At 30.7% G+C, this 20,097-nt stretch overlaps 4 protein-coding genes across 8 annotated transcripts; 2 read left to right on the top strand and 2 right to left on the bottom strand.

Annotated features, from left to right (window-relative positions):
* Positions 1-3,001: 3,001 nt before the first annotated feature.
* On the top strand, positions 3,002-5,359 carry LOC105802262 (cyclin-D4-2). Its single transcript, XM_012633796.2, has 6 exons — positions 3,002-3,630; positions 3,970-4,056; positions 4,147-4,245; positions 4,336-4,540; positions 4,624-4,745; positions 4,850-5,359. The coding sequence occupies exons 1-6, from the start codon at positions 3,280-3,282 to the stop codon at positions 5,087-5,089; spliced, it is 1,104 nt and encodes a 367-aa protein (XP_012489250.1). The 5' UTR covers positions 3,002-3,279; the 3' UTR covers positions 5,090-5,359.
* A 396-nt stretch (positions 5,360-5,755) lies between these two features.
* On the bottom strand, positions 5,756-7,848 carry LOC105802263 (GLABRA2 expression modulator). The gene is made up of 4 exons (XM_012633798.2): positions 7,330-7,848; positions 7,150-7,251; positions 6,341-6,612; positions 5,756-6,231 (listed from the first exon to the last, which is right to left on the bottom strand). Exons 1-4 carry the CDS (start codon positions 7,679-7,681, stop codon positions 6,055-6,057), a joined length of 903 nt encoding a protein of 300 aa, XP_012489252.1. The 5' UTR covers positions 7,682-7,848; the 3' UTR covers positions 5,756-6,054.
* A 1,057-nt stretch (positions 7,849-8,905) lies between these two features.
* On the bottom strand, positions 8,906-11,611 carry LOC105800902 (putative clathrin assembly protein At4g40080). Its single transcript, XM_052623039.1, has 2 exons — positions 11,111-11,611; positions 8,906-11,006 (listed from the first exon to the last, which is right to left on the bottom strand). The coding sequence occupies exons 1-2, from the start codon at positions 11,542-11,544 to the stop codon at positions 10,394-10,396; spliced, it is 1,047 nt and encodes a 348-aa protein (XP_052478999.1). The 5' UTR covers positions 11,545-11,611; the 3' UTR covers positions 8,906-10,393.
* A 3,176-nt stretch (positions 11,612-14,787) lies between these two features.
* LOC105802264 (kinesin-like protein KIN-12E) lies at positions 14,788-16,923 on the top strand. 5 transcript variants are annotated; one of them, XM_052623316.1, is made up of 4 exons: positions 14,788-15,263; positions 15,655-15,718; positions 16,089-16,154; positions 16,603-16,923. In XM_052623316.1, the coding sequence occupies exons 1-4, from the start codon at positions 15,175-15,177 to the stop codon at positions 16,708-16,710; spliced, it is 327 nt and encodes a 108-aa protein (XP_052479276.1). In that variant the 5' UTR covers positions 14,788-15,174; the 3' UTR covers positions 16,711-16,923. The 5 variants fall into 5 exon arrangements, 3 of the variants coding, with proteins under 3 accessions (XP_052479276.1, XP_012489253.2, XP_012489254.2); XM_012633799.2 differs by having other exon boundaries at positions 16,521-16,923; XM_012633800.2 differs by having other exon boundaries at positions 16,481-16,923.
* Positions 16,924-20,097: the final 3,174 nt, after the last annotated feature.

Raw genomic sequence — 20,097 nt, 5'->3', positions numbered from 1 at the left:
AAATATACATATTATTTGTTGTTTGACATTATAAGATGTCTAAAAGGGTTAAAGAAATATTTTATTATATTTAGGGCTGGTGGACCCCACTCTCTAAAATCAATTTTTCTATTTAGATATTTTAAAATTTTTAAAATTTTAAATTAATAAAAATAAAATGTTGGCACACTTGGCATACGTTGGCAACAATTCGACGTTATATCATTCATTTTAAATGAAATAAATCATTTAAATATCTAATTAAATAATTAACCAACTAAAATAAATTTTAAAATTTTTGAATGACTTAATGTTGCCATTGATGATGGAATAAACAAACTTTCCTATATGTATATAATTGATATATTATTAAAAGGTTGAAAAGAGGTAAAGTTAAGAATTATTTCTGCCATACTTCAACAAAATGTCGGAGGCAAATTCATATTGACAAGATGGCTTCCATACATACCTCACCCCTCATAATTTATTTAAAAAATGAAACTTTTAATCATTTGTGGATTTTATATAATAGCGTAGCCTCCCAATAGATTTATGCCCTACTATAGAGGCATGAATGCTTCATTAGCATGTCATGATGATAATTGTTTTGTACAAGAAAAGTCGATTCATGGCAAGGTTTGTGAATGCTCTTTATAGGTATGCAAAGTCGATCAAGAGAAGTAAATAAGATGTTTTGGAGGTGAATTTGGTGTACCGATCCTTAAAACGTAAGCTTTGGAGGTCATTGATATCATCTTTCTACTTCTACTTATACTTAATTATGTAGCTTTGTTAATTGTTTTTCCAAGTTGCCTTTATCATTCTACACTTACTTTGTTGAAGCTTTAGCAAGATACGCATGGCTTCGCTGGTAGTTGCTTTTTAGCTAGTTGGGGGCTTTAAGAGGTTGCTCAGAAATGTCATTAGGGCTTTCAGAAGTAAACTTGTTTAAGGGTCGGGGGCAACATTACCTTAAGCTCGAAAGTCTGCTCAATTTTTGGTAGTGTTCAGATAAAAATATAATGTTCAAAAAATGGGGTTACGCATAAAAAAAAGATTGTTTAAAATATGAGCAGGGCTCAGATTGAAGCTTTCAAAGGATAGCTCGTTTTCTAAATTTGTAATATATTATATTATGTTATTTTTATATATCATGTATTTTATAACACAAAAAAGTCAGATTTTTATAAATAGACATTATGCCTAGTTCATTGTTGCTACCATTGTCTACAAGGAGCAATGCCTATTATTATTATTATTATTATTATTATTATTATTATTATCTTTCATTGGTTTTATCAAAGGGGGAGGAGACCTTTTGGCTTGGTCCTTAAGGGCATAAAGTGGACGAGACCTTACACCTTAACCTTCGGTTAATTCTACTAAGGCAGACGAGACCTCTCTAAGGGACGAGACTCCAATTCTTGTCTTTCAATTGTTCTCCATATGAGCATATTTACCAAGCTACACAACACATGCCTAGTAACTATCTTTCTATTTTATGAACCTACCTGGGGTGCGAGTGAGATGGCCTTTTGGGGGTGTGGCAAAGTGCCCCCAAGTGACGCAAACGAGGGACTCCTCAATGTGTTGGTGAAGTACTCCTTAGGTCCTTAGGTGACCTCTTAATAGTGTTAGTGAAGGGCTCCTTAGTAGTCGGAGTGAGGGACCCATAATGCTAGTGAAGGGGCCTATTGATGTGTTGGTGAAGTACTCCTTGGAGAATCCTTTAATGGTGCAGGTGATGTGTCTCTTGATGTGTTGGCAAAGGGTCCCTTAATGTGCCAACGAAGGACCATTGATAATCCCTATTGGGTGCGACAGAGGGCTTCTTGGTGTGTGGGTGATAAGCCCTTTGGTGTGCTAGTGAAGGCTCTCTTGATGTGGCAAAATGCCTATTGATATGTCGGTGAAGGGATTCATGGAGTGCGAGTGAGGGCTCCTTGTTGATCCTTTTATTGGTGCAATAAATACTTTTTTTTACATATTTGAGGGAAACGCCTTTGTTGCTCCCCAAGGTTGGAAGCTCTTAAAAACCCAAATATTAAGAGACTCTATAATGCTAAAAGTGTCGGACAAAACTCAAAAATGGAGAAAGACAAAAGAGCTTAAAGGAATTGAGCCATGGATTTTCATTTAGGGAAGAGGCATTCCCTTTTTTTCTCAATTCTAACAAACAATGTCAATTATTACAAACACAAAAGTTGGGGTGGTTTGTGTTGGAACATAGTGATAAATTATGTTTCTTGTTACTAAAAGTTATTGATACAGGTCACAAAGGCCCAACTCAAGCTCAAGAACGTGATAGGCTATTTCGTGTTCTTGGCTTCCAAGAATAGCCATTCATAAGTGTTTTCGATTCTTGCCTGATTTTTTATTGTTTTGGGTATTTTCGTTTCAGATCTAATTGATTCTGAGTTAATTTTCTGTTTCGTTTTAGATCTGATTGCCTAAAGCTTTCTTAGGACTTTTCTCGTGACATGGCAACTCGATCTTGGTCCGCGCACAATCTTCTATCAGTTATGTAACTTGACTATGAACAAAAAGTTACAATTATTCAAGTAATATCTTATGAATAATTGTGTTCATTATTAATAGATACGACTATTCAGATAAATATTTCTTAGATAGTTATATTTCTATAAAGAGACATGATAATTTTTATAAATAGGAGAGAAATTTCATTTGCATATATACGAATATATACCAAAATTTAAAAACAAAAGTTTCTCTATCCACCTCCATCTTAATAGAATTTGATATTGTTGCTATACTCCACGTAATGCTTAGTGGATCATTTTTGTCTAATGTTTAGTGAATCATTTTTGTCAATGCAAAATGTAAACAGTCATTGAACTTGATTGTATCGTTGAGACTTATTTGCTAGTAGGGAAGTCAATTTTATCCCTACACATCAATGGTTTATTACGGCGATTTATCCATTTTTGCATTAATTATAAGATTTTTCATTATATTTCCTTTCTTGGTTCTTTTTGCAATGGCGTGGCTGTCCTCCTGCTCGATCCCTCAATTTCATTTCGCATTTAACCCTAAAAACTCAACTTGTCTTTCCCTACATAAAGCTTCTTTTATTGCAACAGTCTCTCCTCAGCCCCACTCCCTTTCACTCTCTCTTTTTGGCTTTATTGTATAATGAAAAATATGCTCTTCCCCACAAGCCATTGATGAGCCCTTTTCAACACAAAGCTTTCACCTTCATAATGAATTAATTAGTTTTTGCTTTTCCTTTTTCCCCTGGGGTTTTAGTATACCTCACATTTTAGGGGTTTCTCTAGAAAAATGACTGAAAATCTTGACTGTTCAACCTCAAATCTTCTCTGTTCTGAGAACACAAGCTCTTGCTTTGATGGTGATCTTGATTTTAATGCCATGAACGAGTTTGGGGCTTCCCCTGCTTGTCATCAACTCTTTAAAAACCAAATCTTTAATCAAAATGACCCTTTCCTTATGAACAACAGATCAACTTCTTTGCTGGGTTGTCCTGGTTTTGCATTACAAAGTGATGATGTAATTAAGGAAATGGTTGAAAAAGAGATGGAGCATTTGCCTAGAGATGATTATCTTAAGAGACTGAGAAGTGGGGATTTGGAGTTGAGTGCCAGGAGAGAGGCTATTGAATGGATTTGGAAGGTTTGTTTATTTTGCTAAGCTATTTTTTTTCCTGATCAGTTTTATATTGACATTTTACTTGTTTGATCCATTTAACCGGTTTTTGTAACTGGGTTCTTGTTTAGCAACAGCAATATAGACTTTTCTCAGTAAAACTCATCGCATTGTGCAATTTAATGGAATTTCCATAGTTCGTTTGGATCAATCTATTTCTTAGCTATTGGTAGCATTCTTTTATATTTAGTAAATGTGTTTTCCCCCTTTTCTTTCATTATTCTTGTAATTGGACACTTTGTTTGATCATTCCTCAGTGATAATGTGCTAGGAATGATGATTTAATCTTTCATTTTTTATTAACAGGCTTCAGCTTATTTCAATTTTGGACCTTTGAGTCTTTGCCTATCCATTAACTACTTGGATCGGTTCCTATCAATGTATGATTTACCTGTAAGTTCTCAAATTAGCTTCAAATTTGGTTCTTTAAGTTCTTAAACCATAATCTATTCACTGATTGTTTCTATCTTCTTGGGGGCACAGAGAGGTAAAACATGGACTGTCCAACTGTTGGCCGTCGCATGTTTATCTATTGCAGCTAAAATGGAGGAAACAAAGGTGCCTTCATCAGTAAACTTACAGGTGATTACTATATATATAGATTGATTTTTCATGATTGTTAATCCCTTGGTCTTTTTCCCAATTTGAGTTTCATGATTGGGTTGTTTGCAGGTGGGGGAACCAAAGTTTGTGTTTGAAGCTAAAACAATACAAAGAATGGAACTATTGGTTTTAAGTACATTGAAGTGGAGAATGCAAGTTTTAACACCTTGTTCCTTCATTGATCACTTCTTGAATAAACTTAGTAATGATCATCAATATCCATCATCAACTTCAATCACTAGATCATTGCAGATAATATTGAACACCACCAGAGGTTTATTTCTCACTATATCTATTTGTTTATGTTATTATTATTGAGAATCAATGGTGTTTGATTGGGGAAATGAATGAATGCAGGTATTAATTTGTTGGAGTTCAGACCTTCTGAAATAGCAGCAGCAGTGGCCATTTCTGTTTCAGGACAAATGCAAAGATGTGCCATTGATAAAGTTATTTCATCATTCATCTTTGTACAAAAGGTAAAAATAAAAAATAAAGAAGATACAAAAGTGGTGGTGCCTGTAAATACTTGAAAAACTCACAACAAGAGAAGAGTCAATTACTTTTATTTTTTATTTTGCAGGAAAGAGTGTTGAAGTGTGTTGAAGTGATGAAAGATTTGACATTCATTAATGGCTCAGCTGCTACTACTTCAGCTACATCATCGGTGCCCCAAAGCCCCATTGGGGTATTAGATGGTGCAGCATGTTTGAGCTATAAAAGTGATGAAATAAAACATGGGCTATTTGCAAATTGTTCTCATCCTACACCAGATCTTAAAAGGAGGAAACTAGACAAATCACCTCAACCGGATCACATCTGAAATTTTCCCTGGAATAAAATTTTAAGGTGAAAAATAAAAAAAACAAATATGGGTCAAAGTTGAAGAGAAGTGAATGGTGCCTCAGCCATTGCCATGGAGGTGGTGTTTTTGGAAACAAATACTGCAGCTTTATTATTATTACCATTTGTTGTAGATTAGATTTCAATTACAGAGAGAGGGGAGAAATATCATGTCAGAAATTATAAGCAAAAGAGTGTAATATTCTTTCAGGCAGCAATTAGAGTGTAATTATGGGCATTCTAATCATAATTGAAAAATGCTGTTATTTCTTGATGGTGGGTGGTTTGTGTAAACCCAAAACTGAACCAAACCTCAGATGTTGACCGGTCTTACTCTAAACCCAATACTATACCTTTAATTTATTTAAGTTGTCTGTTTCTGAATTCTGAAATAAAAACAGAAAACACAAAAATAAATGTGAGGGCAGAAGCCTTGGGAATCCGCAGGCTACTTACTCACTGCCATCAAATTTCCCACATCCTCTTCTCTTTAAAAGTAATTCATATATTAATCTTTATAATATGAAAATGTTACTTTAATAATTATAATTTAATTCTATGACATGTCTCTGACAAGTTGATATATGTCATTGAGAAATAGTTGCTCCACGTGTTCTTTTTTATATAATTAAATTATAAGATAAGCTTGAGAATAGAAAAAACTTGTAATATATGATATCTTAAATCTAATTATGACACATAAAATAATATATATCCTCCAATATAAACTATATCATTGAGATTTACAATAGCATTTTTATCGTCACATCGTTTTGTTAAAGAAAAAAACAGAACATACATATTCTTTGTATTCTTTCCTCCTTAACAGCCATCAGAGCTTCCAAGGGAGGGGAGCATGTATTATCAGATGCTCGATCCCGAGCAGCCGAGTAAACCCATTGCACGATAACGTCGTGTGACGGAGTATCACGAGAGATTGTGATGTCAGCTATGGAGTTGCAAAGCTTCCTTTAGGCATGTAACAGCACCGTCATAGTTTAAGAAGCCCATGAACCAAAATTCATGACTATCAACGGTGATAACTTGGATGTACTTTTCAGCACAATTGAGTCGGCTCGTCGAAGGATTAACCGCTTTAAGTTGATGTAATGTGATAACTACCTGTTTTAAGCAGAGTAAGAATGTCGAGAATCATATGAATCTCATATATATATATATATTTCCATACCCATCAAACACAAATATTTCAATAAAAATGAAAGGTTATAACCTTATAGTAGCTCCATTCAGTTTGGGTACCATTTTTATAGGGAAGGGGAGTGTCACTGCAATATGCAAGCTTTGCTGTAGATACATATAAAATTCCCATGACAGGTCCAGCTGACGTGGACAAATAACATACAAATGAATTCCCAAGTTGCTCTTCCGGATCCGTTACAAAAGTGTGTCTGAATATCTTCTCATACCCACCTTCTGCTAAAACCTTTGTTCCTTGTGCGATTCTTCCCATGGCTGCCTCTGCCAAACTCGGGCTTGTTTTTACTGTTTAAATAGATATTTAAGGTTTTTTTCCAATATTATATACTTAAACTTGGATTTAATGTTTAATTTGAAAGCTAAAGTTTATTTTGGTTCGATTAAGGGTGAGTTTGGATGAGCGGTGCGTTTACCTGCGGTTAGTGTAAAAACAGCGGTGACGGTGAGATTAAATACTGTAGCGATACTATAGCGTGAGACAAAAAGTAAACTAAACGCACCGCACCGCACTCAATCGCCCATCCAAACCCAACCTAAGTATCTAAACTTTGCTTCTTGGTTCAAAATGGTATAAGAAATCAAGCTTAGGTACTTGGTTATTTGAACTATAAAATTAAATTCATGTGTTAATTCAAACAAAAAATCAAATCCAGATACCTAATTGGATAAAAATAAAATTTAAATACCAAAATAAATCTTGAGTTCAATTCAAGTATAATTGAAAAAAAAAATTAAATACCAATTTTAACTTTGAGGGCCATAATATATATTTTCCTTAAAAAATATATAAGAAAAAAAAGCAAATTAACAGGGGAAACATACAATGCTGCCACGTGTTCCCTGCAAGATCCTCGGCTTTTCTCGTGGCTTCTCCCACTTTTCTCCCCCATCTCCCCAAGACATCCTTCACAGTGTCCATTTTCTCTGTGTTCGATTTCAAGATGAATTAAAATTTTCAAAATGAAAGATAACAATGGAAATAAATGTGTTGTAATTGCTTGCCTTTGAAGGAAGTCGAAAATGATTCCGGAGCAGGAGACTGAGCAATGTAAGGATTGGATCCGTTAACAGCGGACATGGTGACGCTGTGATCCGCAGCAGGCGATTCACTAACTAACTCGGCGCTCCAACGAACAGATTTCCTGGACCCGGTTGATGTTTGATTCGGTGACCGCTCGCTTTGAACCTCATTCTCTTTCGGATTCTGAGCCTCTTTCTCTTCTTCTTTCTCCGGTTCTGTTGTTGGCACAATAACAAATTCATCCGCGTCCATTTCGGGATCCGACTCTTTCCGGTTCGGTTCTTCGGCCGGTGAGCTGGACTTTGACTCGGCTACCGTCGTCCATTGTTCCATTCTTGTAGAACGTTCAGAAAAAATGGCTCCACGTGAAGTGGCGTGGGTTTTTTGTTGGAAGTTTAGTCGGAGGCTGGTATTTGATCTTTGTATTTTTCTTTTTAAAGAAAAGAATAACTTGAGCTGACCAGAACTGGAAAAAGGAAGGAATAACTTAAGCAGCGAAATTGCTAACAGTAATAATATGCAACCTACGCTCTCACACCAACTTTAATACTTATTACAAATTAGTAGCGGTCAGTCACTCAGTTGGTTAATAATTTTTTAAAATTTTAGTTACCCATTAATTCGATTCAAAATAGGTAACTAATCAAATTAATCGAAATAAATAATATATAATATATTTGTATTAGAAATGTATTTTTGAATTATTATTTTTATATTAATCAAAATAAATATTATATATTATATATAATATATTTTGTGAACTATTAAAAAAGAAAATGAACATTAGTAATGTTTTATATTTATTTTAACCAAAAGACAAGAATATATAAATTTCGATTAATTCGTGTTAACCGTCTAAATTAGTCGAAATATTTTGATTTGATTAATGTATTTAAAAAAGTAATTCAATTAGTGGTTAAAGATTTTTATATTTTAAGTAATTTAATTAATAATAATTTGATTCGATTAATAATTGAACTGACCAATTAAACACCCGTAATGATATGCACAAAAATACAACACATGAATAACATGTTTTAATTTAGTATGAGTTTTATTATATAATCGTGTTTTACGTAATAACCATGTCGATCAAATACAAGTAAGACGTCGAGACATGACTGAGACGTAATTAATTAGCTCAAAGATTACCCTCAATTTTTGTTGGAATACATGTATTGATGGATTATAATTATTAGTTTGTCAAAATTTATTTTCATTGTTTGTTTAGTTATGTACATTTAGAATTTTTCTATGAATATTTTATAATATTTATGATTTTTAAATATTTTGAAAAATTCTATGTATTTATTAATTTTTTAATTTTGTATAATTATATTTTTAAATTTTAGAAGAACGACGGAATTCATCAAATTGATAAATATGTAAACCTTCAAGGTTAGCATTTATGAATGATAAAAAAGTTTACTATCCTCCTTTTCTGCACAAATAAGATGTTTATCATTCAATCTGAGTATTTTTGTTTGATTTTATTGGCTCATGATTCTTTACCAAACAAATCGTTTTTTTTACCTAAATAATAAAAATAATAATTAATTAAAAAAGTATGAAAAATAAATTAATTATAAAAATAAGCCTTAGTTACAGTGTTTTGACGGTGCTATTTGACAAATTGGCAACATTAGACTAAAATATAATGACCTAAAATATTCAGGAATTTGATATGTAAATTTTCTATTTTGGTTGGCGGCTTGGTAGTTTAGCGGCATCAAACTTGAAATAGGTAAATTATTCCATAAACCCCCTTATTTATTATTTTCTTTTATTTCCCTTTAACACCAAAAATAAATAAAATAATGATTTTTTTTTAGATTGTTCAAGGTCTCCTGGTGATATTCATGGCTGCCACGGATGAAATTGAAGCGAGTTCATGCCGACCCTCAGCAGCTTCTCGATCATAGGTCTCAATCGCGATACTAGACCCAGAGTGTTTTGGTGAAACGACGATTATTTGGAAGCTCCTCCAAGATCCCATCAATGTCGATATTTGTCATTTCCTTTTTTATTTGCTCGAATTAAAAATCTGCTCTACTGCACCCATTATCAATTAAAAATATTAAAAGTCTTCAATGAAAAAGATAGGGGGAAAAACCCGGACAAAAGGAATATTGAGATAAAAAAAATGGGGTTAATGTAGGGTTGGTGAGAGATATCAAAGGAAGTAAATACAGAGATGATTTTTAAGATATATATAATCAAATATGAACAAATTAGAAGCAAACATAAATAAAAATAAAATTGCTTTATGTTGATTTAAATTGAGAAATGAGATATTATACCTTATAAGTAAAAAAAAGAAAACAGACGAAAAGAGTGAGTTTTGAATAACAGAATAGTAAGGAAAATATTTTCGCAAAATAAATAACTTTTGTGGTGTTAAAAGAAAGGAAAAGCAAAGAACTTAAGTGACAACCAAAACGGGAAATTTACATATCAGGTCCTTAAATATTTTAAATCATCACATTTTAATTTTGTGTTGCCAATATGTTATCAAACATTGTAGCAAATACCTATTTTTATAATTAATTTATTTTTCATACATTTTTATAATTAATTATTTTATATTATTTTGATAAAAAACCTAAATGAAATAAATTTTCATATCTTATATATTAATTAACCATAGTAATTATGGTTATAGTTTTCATTATTTGAATATATCCTAATCATTAGGAAAAAATTAATCATTATAAAACATAATTAAATATCTTTATTTTTATTAATCTTTAAAATCAAAATAATTGAAACAATATTTAAATAATGTTATTATATTTATGAAAAAAATCGTGATTTTTTTGTGTATAATTTTAATATCTAACTTTATTTTTATTAATCTTTAAAATCAAAATAATTGGAACAATATTTAAATAATGTTATTATATAATTTTAAAATCAAAAGGTAATTATTTGAGCCAATGACCAAATTCAAATAGATAATTATACTTACAAATTCTTAACGATTTTTTTTTAAATAGATATTGCAATTATTCAGATTCCAACTAAGCTAAATCCGTAAAAAAAAAATTAATATTGAAGCTTAGAAAACCTCCCTGAAAAGAAGTCAACTGAGTCACCAAGCTTCAGAACTCGCTCTCCGTACCGAGATGACTCGCTAACCTTGTTCTTGCTGCTCTCCATAGTCATTAACCTTCCTTCTTCTCCGTACAATTCATCGTTCCCGACTTGATCCTTCATTTCACTTATTGAACCCCAAACAGTCTCAACCAACACATTCCTCATCTGTCCAAGTGCTGATAATCTCTCTTTACAATCTTCTAGTCTCTTCAAAGCAAACCCCAACTCAACTGACTCAAAAACACTCAAACAACTCAGTCTCTCTTTAAACTCACTGACTCGAATGGAAACCTCGTTGGTTGATGCCAAATAATCCTCACCCACCATTCCTAGAACCTCGTCCACCAATATGTTGCCATTGGTATGCAAAGAATTGGGCATTCTCGAAATCTGTTCGATCAAATTCCCCAAAGAGTTTATCTCTTTAAGCAATTGGCTATTTGTAAGAGATGATACTTTCTCCTCTTCTTCTTCATTGTTATCTACACTGCTTGAAGCTGAACTTAGAAAGAATCCCAAAACCCTTGACGTTTGCAACAGATTCTCAAGGTATAAAGCATACCTGCAATTTGTTTTGAATATATTTGCTTTAAATTTGATGCTGAACTGTGAAATCACGTATTTTCCTAGAAAGCTGGAGAAACTAAAAAATAAAATAAAACATACCATCTAACCCAATAGGAAAGTTCCCAAGTTAACAACGTCGTTTTATCTCTGAAATTGGATAGTTTAAGGTAGTTTCGGCCGCCATTGGAAGGGTAAACAGAGAGCCGATCTTGAAGAATAAAGCTGCCACGCTTAATGATGTGATGAACAGTGATGAGACACTTGATGGCAACGGAGGCATCACGGGTGGTCTGAAGACGGTCCATGAGGACCTCGATGGCGGTGGAAACGGTGGCACGTGAGGTATGGCCGGAGGCAAGTAAAGTGGCCAAGTGCCTTGGGTCAGGTGGAGTGAAGGGGTCATGGGTGGTGGCTCTTAGTAAGGCTAAGTGGAGGGATAGGGTTTTGGGATCGGAAAGCAAAGCTGCTTTGCTTTGAGAAGCTTTGTCTTTGATGATCCCAATGAAGTCCCTAAGAATCGGTATCCGCCCCATTCAACAACAAAACAAAGCCACTGAAGAAACGAAAAGTAAAGTGAAAATTTATTATGAAAAGATCTGTTATCTACTTATCACAATTTCGCGGGGTTCATTTTTTATATAAGAATAATTACTAGGCTTTAATTTATAAATTGGCCCTCAACTATACCCTAATTATCAATTTGGTCTTTAAAGTTTTTTTTTGGTCAAAAGTAATCCCTAAAGTTTCCTTTTGTCACCCTAATTGGCGCTTCGGTTAATAGACATTAAAAGAAATTTTATGTGGCATTTCAGCCAATACTAAAATGACATGTGCCAAAAAAATAAATTAAACTTAAGATCAATTCTTCATTGTTTTAAAAAAGTACTTCTGACTCCAAAAGCACTTTTGAAAGAAAAGTTGTGAACAACAAGCTGCTTTTGGCTGAAATTTTTAGTTTTTCATAAGTATTTTTCAAAAGCACTTCTGAAAAGGAGCTGAAAAGAAGAAGCTAAAAATTTTAGTTTTTCTCTCCCAAAAGCACTTTTAGTACTTAATTACTTTTTCACCCCTCCAATAATATAGTATTTTTCCTTTTTTTTCTTGGTGCTTAATTACAATTGTGTTAAAATCATTAATTAAAAATAAAAAAATATTTTTTAAAATACTAATTACAAATATTTAATGGTTATATTTAAATATTTAAAATATAGTTTATATATTCTAATTAAATTTTATAAATAATTAATATTTATTGCTTAAAATATTTACAATTTATATTTCATATATTAAAATATTAACAACAAGTTATAATAATTTTTTTATATTATTACTAAAATATAATAACATTAACTAATTTAAATATTATTTAAATACATATTTGTTACTTGATAATAACATGTCTAAAATGGACATTTTATTTTTCAAAAATACTTTTTGACAGCAAATCTTAAACACTCAAATTTTAAACCAAATTTTTCAAAAGCACTTTTCAAAAGCAATCAACAACTGGCCTTCTTTCTTTCTTTCTTTCTTCTTCCTCCTCTCTCTCCCTCTCCCGCCCCAGTTCTCTTCTTCTTTTAAAGCTAACTGCAGACTACATTTTATTGATGAACTTAACATAAATATAATATAAAGCATAAGATCTTTAAAAGCTAAGTGCACTCTTACTCTCGTTCTTATCTTCTTCACCATTTTCGATGAACTTAGCCTTAGAGAGTTTGTATATATTTTAACATGGTCACTTTATTAATGGCTGAAAGTGCCCCATTTTTTTAACGTCTTTTAGCGGAAGGGCCAACTTGTGTGACGAGGGTAAACTTTTGGGATTACTTTTGATAAAAAAAAAAACTTTAAGAGCCAAATTGAGAATCATGGTATAGCTTAAGGGTTAATATATTACTAAAGCCTAATAATTACGATTTTCGTGAACATATTTTATAATTTGGATAAATTATACTATTAATTGATCACTTTAACACTAAAAAGAGTTAAAATTGATTACTGAACTATTCAAAAATTTTATTAAAGTTATTAGATTGTTAAATTTTTTTGTTTAAGTTTCGCTAGCGAGCTCCAAGTAACGATTCAAAATCCAAGTCAATCTGATAATCAATGTCGAAAATTGAAAAAAAGAAGTTTTTTGAATTTTAGTTCGCAGATTTGTGACGTCCAAAGTTATTTCATGAAAAAAATTAAACTATAAAAATAAATAGGAAGGAGAGTTTTCGATTGGTGCATGCAATGCAAACAGAGAAAGTCATATAGCATTGATTTAATAGCTTAGTGACTTAAATAAAACTTTTAAATAATTTAATGACAAATTATTACTTTTTAAGTTAAATGACCAAAACAAAATTTCACATTTCAAAGTACAAAGCATAACGAAAAATATTACAGCTCAAAATTAGAAGAAAGCATAACATTTAATTATTAGAATTAAATGTTATCTATTATTAATTCTCTATTAATTAGAAAAAGGAACTATTTTATAGCTCGAAGCATAACAATTCTATACAAATTTAGTAATAACTTAAAAGGCAGTAATTTTAACGTTTACATTTTTGTCAATTTAATTATTATATTTTTTGAATGAAATTTTTTATTAAATTTTCAAAAGAATCAAATAATTAGTTAAAATATTAAATTTTAATAATCTTTGGTGTGGTAACTCGTATGACATTATGCATGTATATATCATGTTGATATGACATCATTTGTCTTGTATGTCACGTCAATAAATAATTTTAAAAATATAAAAAATTATTCAAAAAATTAACATAAATTACACGTGAATTGCCATGTAGGTTGATATATTTAAAACATTAATGTTTTAGTCAATATTTTATAAATAAATAAATAAATAAATAAATAAAACAATAAATCAACTCTTTTTAAAAGGTTAAAAAGAAAAAGAAAAACTAAAATTATAAAAATTGTAAATATTAACTTAAAAAACAAATTTATAATGAATTGATTGATGGACAATTTGCCGACATTTCCACTCAAAAATCAAGCCTCGATAAATAGTAACTAAAACTCAATTAAGGGGTTATCAAGTTGAGCATCTGATTGGTGTCAAGTGAATTTTGCTCAGAAATGGTTGCATATGGCTATGTGCATGATGCAAGTTGAGCAGTAGCAGTTCCATCCTTGTCATGCTGCAATTAATTGATTTCGTCAGTTCACCCACCCAATTAATTAAATCCCAGAGATATGTTTCTTAAGTAAATCGGCATAAAGTTTGTATTTTTGGAGATTTTTTCTAAAATTAATATAGTAATTAGTTTGAATTTATTTATAAAAATTGATTTTTTTATCATTATAAATTAGAGAAAGAAAAAGGAGACGAACAGGTTTGAATTAATAAACCGGAAAATAAAATATTTTAATTCTATTATTATAAATAATTTATAATTATTAAAATAAAATTAGATCTAACTAGTATAAAATAATTAAAGAAAAGTGCCAATTGATGTTTAAAAATTAGATAAAAGGTTAGAGCAGTCAGACTTTTATATCACTCATTTATTTGATTGGATTAATGGATAACTTAATTCAAAAATATATATTTTTGAGTCAAATTTTTAAATGTTAAATATATTGTTTTTTAATAAAATTACATTTTTTCAATCCAATTAGTCAGTTTAATCTGATTTTTTATTCGATCAATTTTAATTATCCAAGTCATACTTCGTAGAAGCTAACGAAGGCTTAAGAATGGTTTTCTTTTTATAGAAAATAAATTAGATGGGTTCGCGAGTTAGGATGAGCTTAGGCCCCGTTCTCCTCTGCTTTTTAAACGGGCTTTTGCAACAAAAAGTGCTTTTCTCTTAAAAGCAAAGAAGAACGGCTATCATTTCAAAAAAAATTTCCACCATATGAGAAGTGTTTTTTGACTGATGGAGAAGTTAAAAATTTCTCCATTTCTTCAGCCAAAAGTCCGTTTGGCTGATAATTTCCCATTTTAACCTGCCTTCTCCCCCGAAAAAGTTTCTTTTCTCTGGTTCTTTAGAGGAGCTCTATACCCATTTTTTCACATTTTCACTTTCAAAATTTTGGCTTACTGCTTTCGATTAGAATTTTCAAGGAAAATTCTGGATTACTGCTTTGCTTTACCCTACTCGGCAGCTGTGGTTTGGGGATTGAGAATCAAGATAAAAGAAATGGAGAAGGGAAACAGGCAAGTAGTTGTTTCGACATTGCAATTCGCTTGCACCGACGATGTGCCCACCAATCTTGCCACTGCCGAAAGGTTTCTTTTTTTTTTCTCCTCCTATTACTTCCCATTTGATTAGATTTTCTGGGTCTTTCATTAATTTCGAATTGTATTATCTGATCAAACCTATATTCTGGATTTGCTTTGCTACTCTTCCACTTTCATCTGTTAAAAAGTCTCTTCATATTGGTTTTGTGGTTTCTTTTAGTTAATTCTTCCTTTAGTCTCTATTTGATTGAGATTTGGAACTGTGGTGTAAATTGTTTGTTTGATTCTTATATGAGAGTGAGCCTATTTACTATGTGGTGAAGAACCGATAAAAGAAAAACATAGGATATAGAGACTGTTCATGGTTATAAATTGTTTTCAAAATTAATTTGGTTTCATTGGAACTGTTCAAGTTCGAACTTTTGGGCATTTTCTGCAGTTGTTCATTGGAAACACTAAGTACATTGAAGTTTGCACAGCGGGCTAAATTTATTAAGAACAATGTATGAGATCTTTGCTTAGCTACTTTTAATTCAATGCATGGCTTACTCGTCATTCATGTGATTTCCTGAAATCCTCTGTTTCATTATCTGTTCCCAACGGGAACCGATGCTAGCCTTTGAGCCTGTTTAGACTACATAATCTATACTTGTATACTAATAATAAGAGTTTTGTGTTGTGGAACCCATTTAGTTAAAAAGTTAGAGTGATACCAAGTTTTTTTCATGTATATATATTTAAAAATACATCTTTTTGTTAAAAAAAAATATTTCTTTTAACCTCTTAATCAGTTAGTCAAATTGTAGTTAATATATATAGTTTTTAAATTTTGGATGTCATATTTATTGAAAGATTTGAACTAATGTATTGTAGGCAGTGGTAAATGAAGATGCATCTGGAGATGTTGTTGCTATGAGACTGCAAATTCAACAGCTGAAGGTATAATATTGTTAAACTTACGATCATATTTGAAAGTACCTTTAAAGTTATTGTAATACTGTAATAGTAGGCGGTTTGCTCAGTTTCTATTTATCAATATGAGTTTCACTATACTTCTCTGCTGAATCTCCTTTCTATTGAGCAAGCAGTAATTGTATTATGTTTTGCTTTATCTTAACTGAAAAATAAAGGTAGAAATAATAAATGTTAATTTACAAAATTTCAAGCAGCAAGCAGAATCTTCTGTTTTTGTGAGCTGAAGTCATGCCAAAGTTTAAATGATTCATTTTATTTATTTCATTTGCATGGTTCTCATATTCTTTCAGGTTTTTAGTTATCCTTATTATCCAAAATTTTGTTTTTCAGAAAGAAGTATCTCGTCTACGAGCTTTTGTTAATGGCAAAAGTGAAAATCTGGATAATGAGATAGGAACTTGCTACTGCACAGCATGAATTGCAGATCTTGCACGCTCAGATAGGAGCTGTAACATCTGAAAGAGAACAACAAATGAGGAGCCTTACGGATAAAATAGCTAAGATGGAAGCAGAACTGTAAGCAGCTGAGCCTTTTAAGGTAGAGTTGCAGCAGGCACACTCTGATGCTCAGAATTTTGTGCTCTCTTTATGTTATAAGCTGGACATTGTTATAATAGAATGTTCTTTCAATTTTAAAACTGTATGAGCAAAATGAAATGGACTAGGATACTGCAAACGAGTAATCACTTTGATAATAAGTATTATTTAATGAAATCTTCTACATATTCATTAATGTTTTTGTCATTGAGTTTAATTGGATTATAGGTTCAATTGTATTTATTGTTCTAGAGGCTACACTAGGTATCAACTTTCGCACGATGACTTGTTTAATTATTGGTTATATTCTTATTTCTTTTAATGCTTGCATGCTCTTGATTACCAATGCTTGCATGCTTTTTGTTTACACATTGTCCAACTTAGAACGGGTGTGGATCTTTATCAGAAATGAAAAAGCATCAGTGCAAGAAAAGCATCAGTATTCACACTGTGAAGCACTTGACTGTAGCAAAACAGACACTGATGGTTTAGCACCCTTTCTCTTTCAATTTTTTTTTTCAAATGGTAAATAAATGTGTAGCAACAGTGCATTGTTACAGCTAGTTTTGCTTTATGGTGATGTTTTCATTATAGTGACCATGAAAGCAGTATCATGTAGAATATTTTATCACAGTAAAGATAAACTGCAGCCAGAGTTTTATCAAGTCTTTCCAAAGCAGAGATGTTTTCACGCTTACAGTTTCCAAAGCAGAGATGTTGAAAACATGGATCCGATCTTTCCTTAAAAAGAAATATTAGATTTGAGAACTTGGAACACAACATAATTATATGCTAAAAATATATAATATGACGATCACCATAAAAGAAAGGGGTAGTATATTTAAATGATTGGAATTGAAGAATTCATCCTAACAATCTTCTTTCCATGAAATATTCTTTTTTGCGTTCTTCATCAGACAGTCTCGACTTTCATTTTCATATACTTATCAAATATAAGTATTGTATTAACCAAATCATTTATTGAATATTAAATCATTTTCATAGGCTTATCAAATATAGCATCTAGTTTAATGAATTCACTTTAAATTGTAAATGCTATTGACAAATTTTTAGTATTTATATTTGGTATATAAATATTATCCCTTTTTAAATTTTAATCCAAATATATGTAATATTTTAATTGTTAGGTTTATGTTTTCTATGTTATGTTAGTATATAATATGAGTTATATACTCAAATACATTTTAAAATAAAATAATACAAATGTGTTAAAAGCATTAATTAAAAATAAAAATAATTTTTATAATAATACAATCTTGTCAATATCTAATTACAAATATTTAATTTTATATTTAAATATTTAAATATAATTTATATATTCTAATTAAATTTTATAAATAATTATTATTAATTACTTAGAAATATTTAAAATTAATATTATATATTAAATTATTAACAATAAGTTATAATAAGTTATTTTTTTTATATTTTTGCTAAAATATCATAATATTAACTAATTTGAACATTATTTAAATACATATTTGTTACTTTATAATCTCATGTCTAAAATGGACATTTTATTCTTCAAAAGCACTTTTTGACAGCAATGCCAAACACTCAAATTTCTCAAAAGCACTTCTGAAAAGCACTTTTCAAAAGCACTTCTCAAAAGCACTTCTCAAAAGCAATAAAAAACTGGCCCTTAATTAAAATAAGGGTTGAAAAATGAGTTTAAAATTTTGTTTAAGTCTAATTTAGATAAAAATGTTAATATTCAATCTTGGTCCAGCTCACCTGTATTAAATTTTTTTTGTATAATATTTTAAAATATATATAATACATAAAAAAACATTAAAAACATTGAAGTAAATTTAAATAACACTAAGATAGATGTAACTTAACAAATAAATGTCTCTAAAATAGTAATAAAATTAATAATAAAACAATAATTATATAATATACAAACAATAACAACAAATTAATAGTAACATAATAGTGAAAATGTAGCAAAATACTGATAAAACAAGAAAATAGTAGCAAAATAAGAAAAAAAACAACAAGAAATTTGGTTAGGCCAAAAAAAACTTATCCGAGGCCCGACCAATTTTCTAAATGGGTCTTATTTTTTTGTCCAAGTCTATTTTTTGGGTCCATTTTATAGTAATAAAACCATAATTAATTATAAAACGTCCTAATACTTATAAAAAGAAATATAGGCGTTATAAATTAACAAAACCCCATTCAATATTGGTTATATCAAATGGTTCATGATCCAATCTAAATTTTATAGTTGAATATTTTTCATCTATATCATTAATATAAACATATGCTTGTAAAAAATATTCAAAAAAGTTTTCAAATTGAGTTTGTTGTTTACAAATAGCTCTATTTATTTTAAAAATATTTCTTATGGTAAATATGTTTAGATTTATTATATAAACATATTCTAAACATTTTATTCATAATATGATTGTTTTTTCCTTTATGAATAAAGTACTGAAATATATCAAGAAGATTGTTTATCTCCTTAATATCCATAAATTCCATTTGGAATTCATCCCAATCTCTATATAAGATGGATGTTAATAATAAATCATCAGATTCACTTTCCTTAGTTGTTTTTTCAACTAAAAATTGTGAAAATTTTGTAAGAGCTCTTCTGAAATTGGCTATTTATTGAGAAACATAGTTTTTCCATATTTTATTAATAAAGTTATAAATTTCTGGCGATAAACCAGGATTGTAAAAATCTTTTATTTCTTGAATTTGTTGTTGTTTTAACAAATTTTCTGCTCATTTAATCATTTCAGCATAATTGGCTTGAAACGTTGAATTTGGATATTGGGACCATTGTGATTGACTCACCATTTTGGGTGTCAATGATAAAGGAGTTCCAACTGGTTGTTTTACCAATGACAAAACTTTTGTTCTAACTGGTTGGTTTACCATTGGATATGACACATAATATACTTGGTTAGAATAAAATGGTACTTGTGCAGGTACAAATCCTTTTTTGAAATTTGTTGCTTTCCTTTTGTTGGGTTTTTCATAAACAGTCGTTCATTCACCAACTATTTCTGGGGGTTTTTTACCTCTATCTAAAGGTGATCATGGGTTGGGCTACTCAACTCGGCCCGATGGCCAGCTCGAAAAATGGGAGGGTTCGGGTAAAAATATAGTCCCGAAATATGGGTTTGGGCAAAAAAAGAAGCTCGTTTAGAAAACGAGCCTGGCCTCGGGTAAAGCTTTTTCGGCCCGGGCCGGGCCAAGTTATATATTAAATATATAATTTTATATTTAATCTAATATACTTTTTAATCAAATATATATATTAAATATATACTTTTTGGTGTTGTAAAATTTAATATGGGTCGGGCTCGGGCTTAGCAATTTTCTTTAAGGCCGGGAT

The sequence above is a fragment of the Gossypium raimondii genome, chromosome 11, assembly GCF_025698545.1.
Source record: "Gossypium raimondii isolate GPD5lz chromosome 11, ASM2569854v1, whole genome shotgun sequence".
Classification (NCBI taxonomy): domain Eukaryota; kingdom Viridiplantae; phylum Streptophyta; class Magnoliopsida; order Malvales; family Malvaceae; genus Gossypium; species Gossypium raimondii.
This window is presented reverse-complemented; position numbering and strand designations above follow the sequence as displayed.

Bases quoted from the DNA above. Each gene is read 5' to 3' on its own strand.
- LOC105802262 (XM_012633796.2), top strand. From the start codon at position 3,280: ATGACTGAAAATCTTGACTGTTCAACCTCAAATCTTCTCTGTTCTGAG. The intron at 3,631-3,969 runs GTTTGTTTATTT...TTTTATTAACAG, and splicing joins CTATTGAATGGATTTGGAAG to GCTTCAGCTTATTTCAATTT. The intron at 4,541-4,623 runs GTTTATTTCTCA...GAATGAATGCAG, and splicing joins AATATTGAACACCACCAGAG to GTATTAATTTGTTGGAGTTC.
- LOC105800902 (XM_052623039.1), bottom strand. From the start codon at position 11,544: ATGGGGCGGATACCGATTCTTAGGGACTTCATTGGGATCATCAAAGAC. The intron at 11,007-11,110 runs GTATGTTTTATT...AACAAATTGCAG, and splicing joins CTTTCCTATTGGGTTAGATG to GTATGCTTTATACCTTGAGA.
- LOC105802264 (XM_052623316.1), top strand. From the start codon at position 15,175: ATGGAGAAGGGAAACAGGCAAGTAGTTGTTTCGACATTGCAATTCGCT. The intron at 15,719-16,088 runs GTATGAGATCTT...AATGTATTGTAG, and splicing joins CTAAATTTATTAAGAACAAT to GCAGTGGTAAATGAAGATGC. The intron at 16,155-16,602 runs GTATAATATTGT...GCTACTGCACAG, and splicing joins TGCAAATTCAACAGCTGAAG to CATGAATTGCAGATCTTGCA.
- LOC105802263 (XM_012633798.2), bottom strand. From the start codon at position 7,681: ATGGAACAATGGACGACGGTAGCCGAGTCAAAGTCCAGCTCACCGGCC. The intron at 7,252-7,329 runs GCAAGCAATTAC...AATCGAACACAG, and splicing joins ATTTTCGACTTCCTTCAAAG to AGAAAATGGACACTGTGAAG. The intron at 6,232-6,340 runs GTTATAACCTTT...TGCTTAAAACAG, and splicing joins CTGAATGGAGCTACTATAAG to GTAGTTATCACATTACATCA.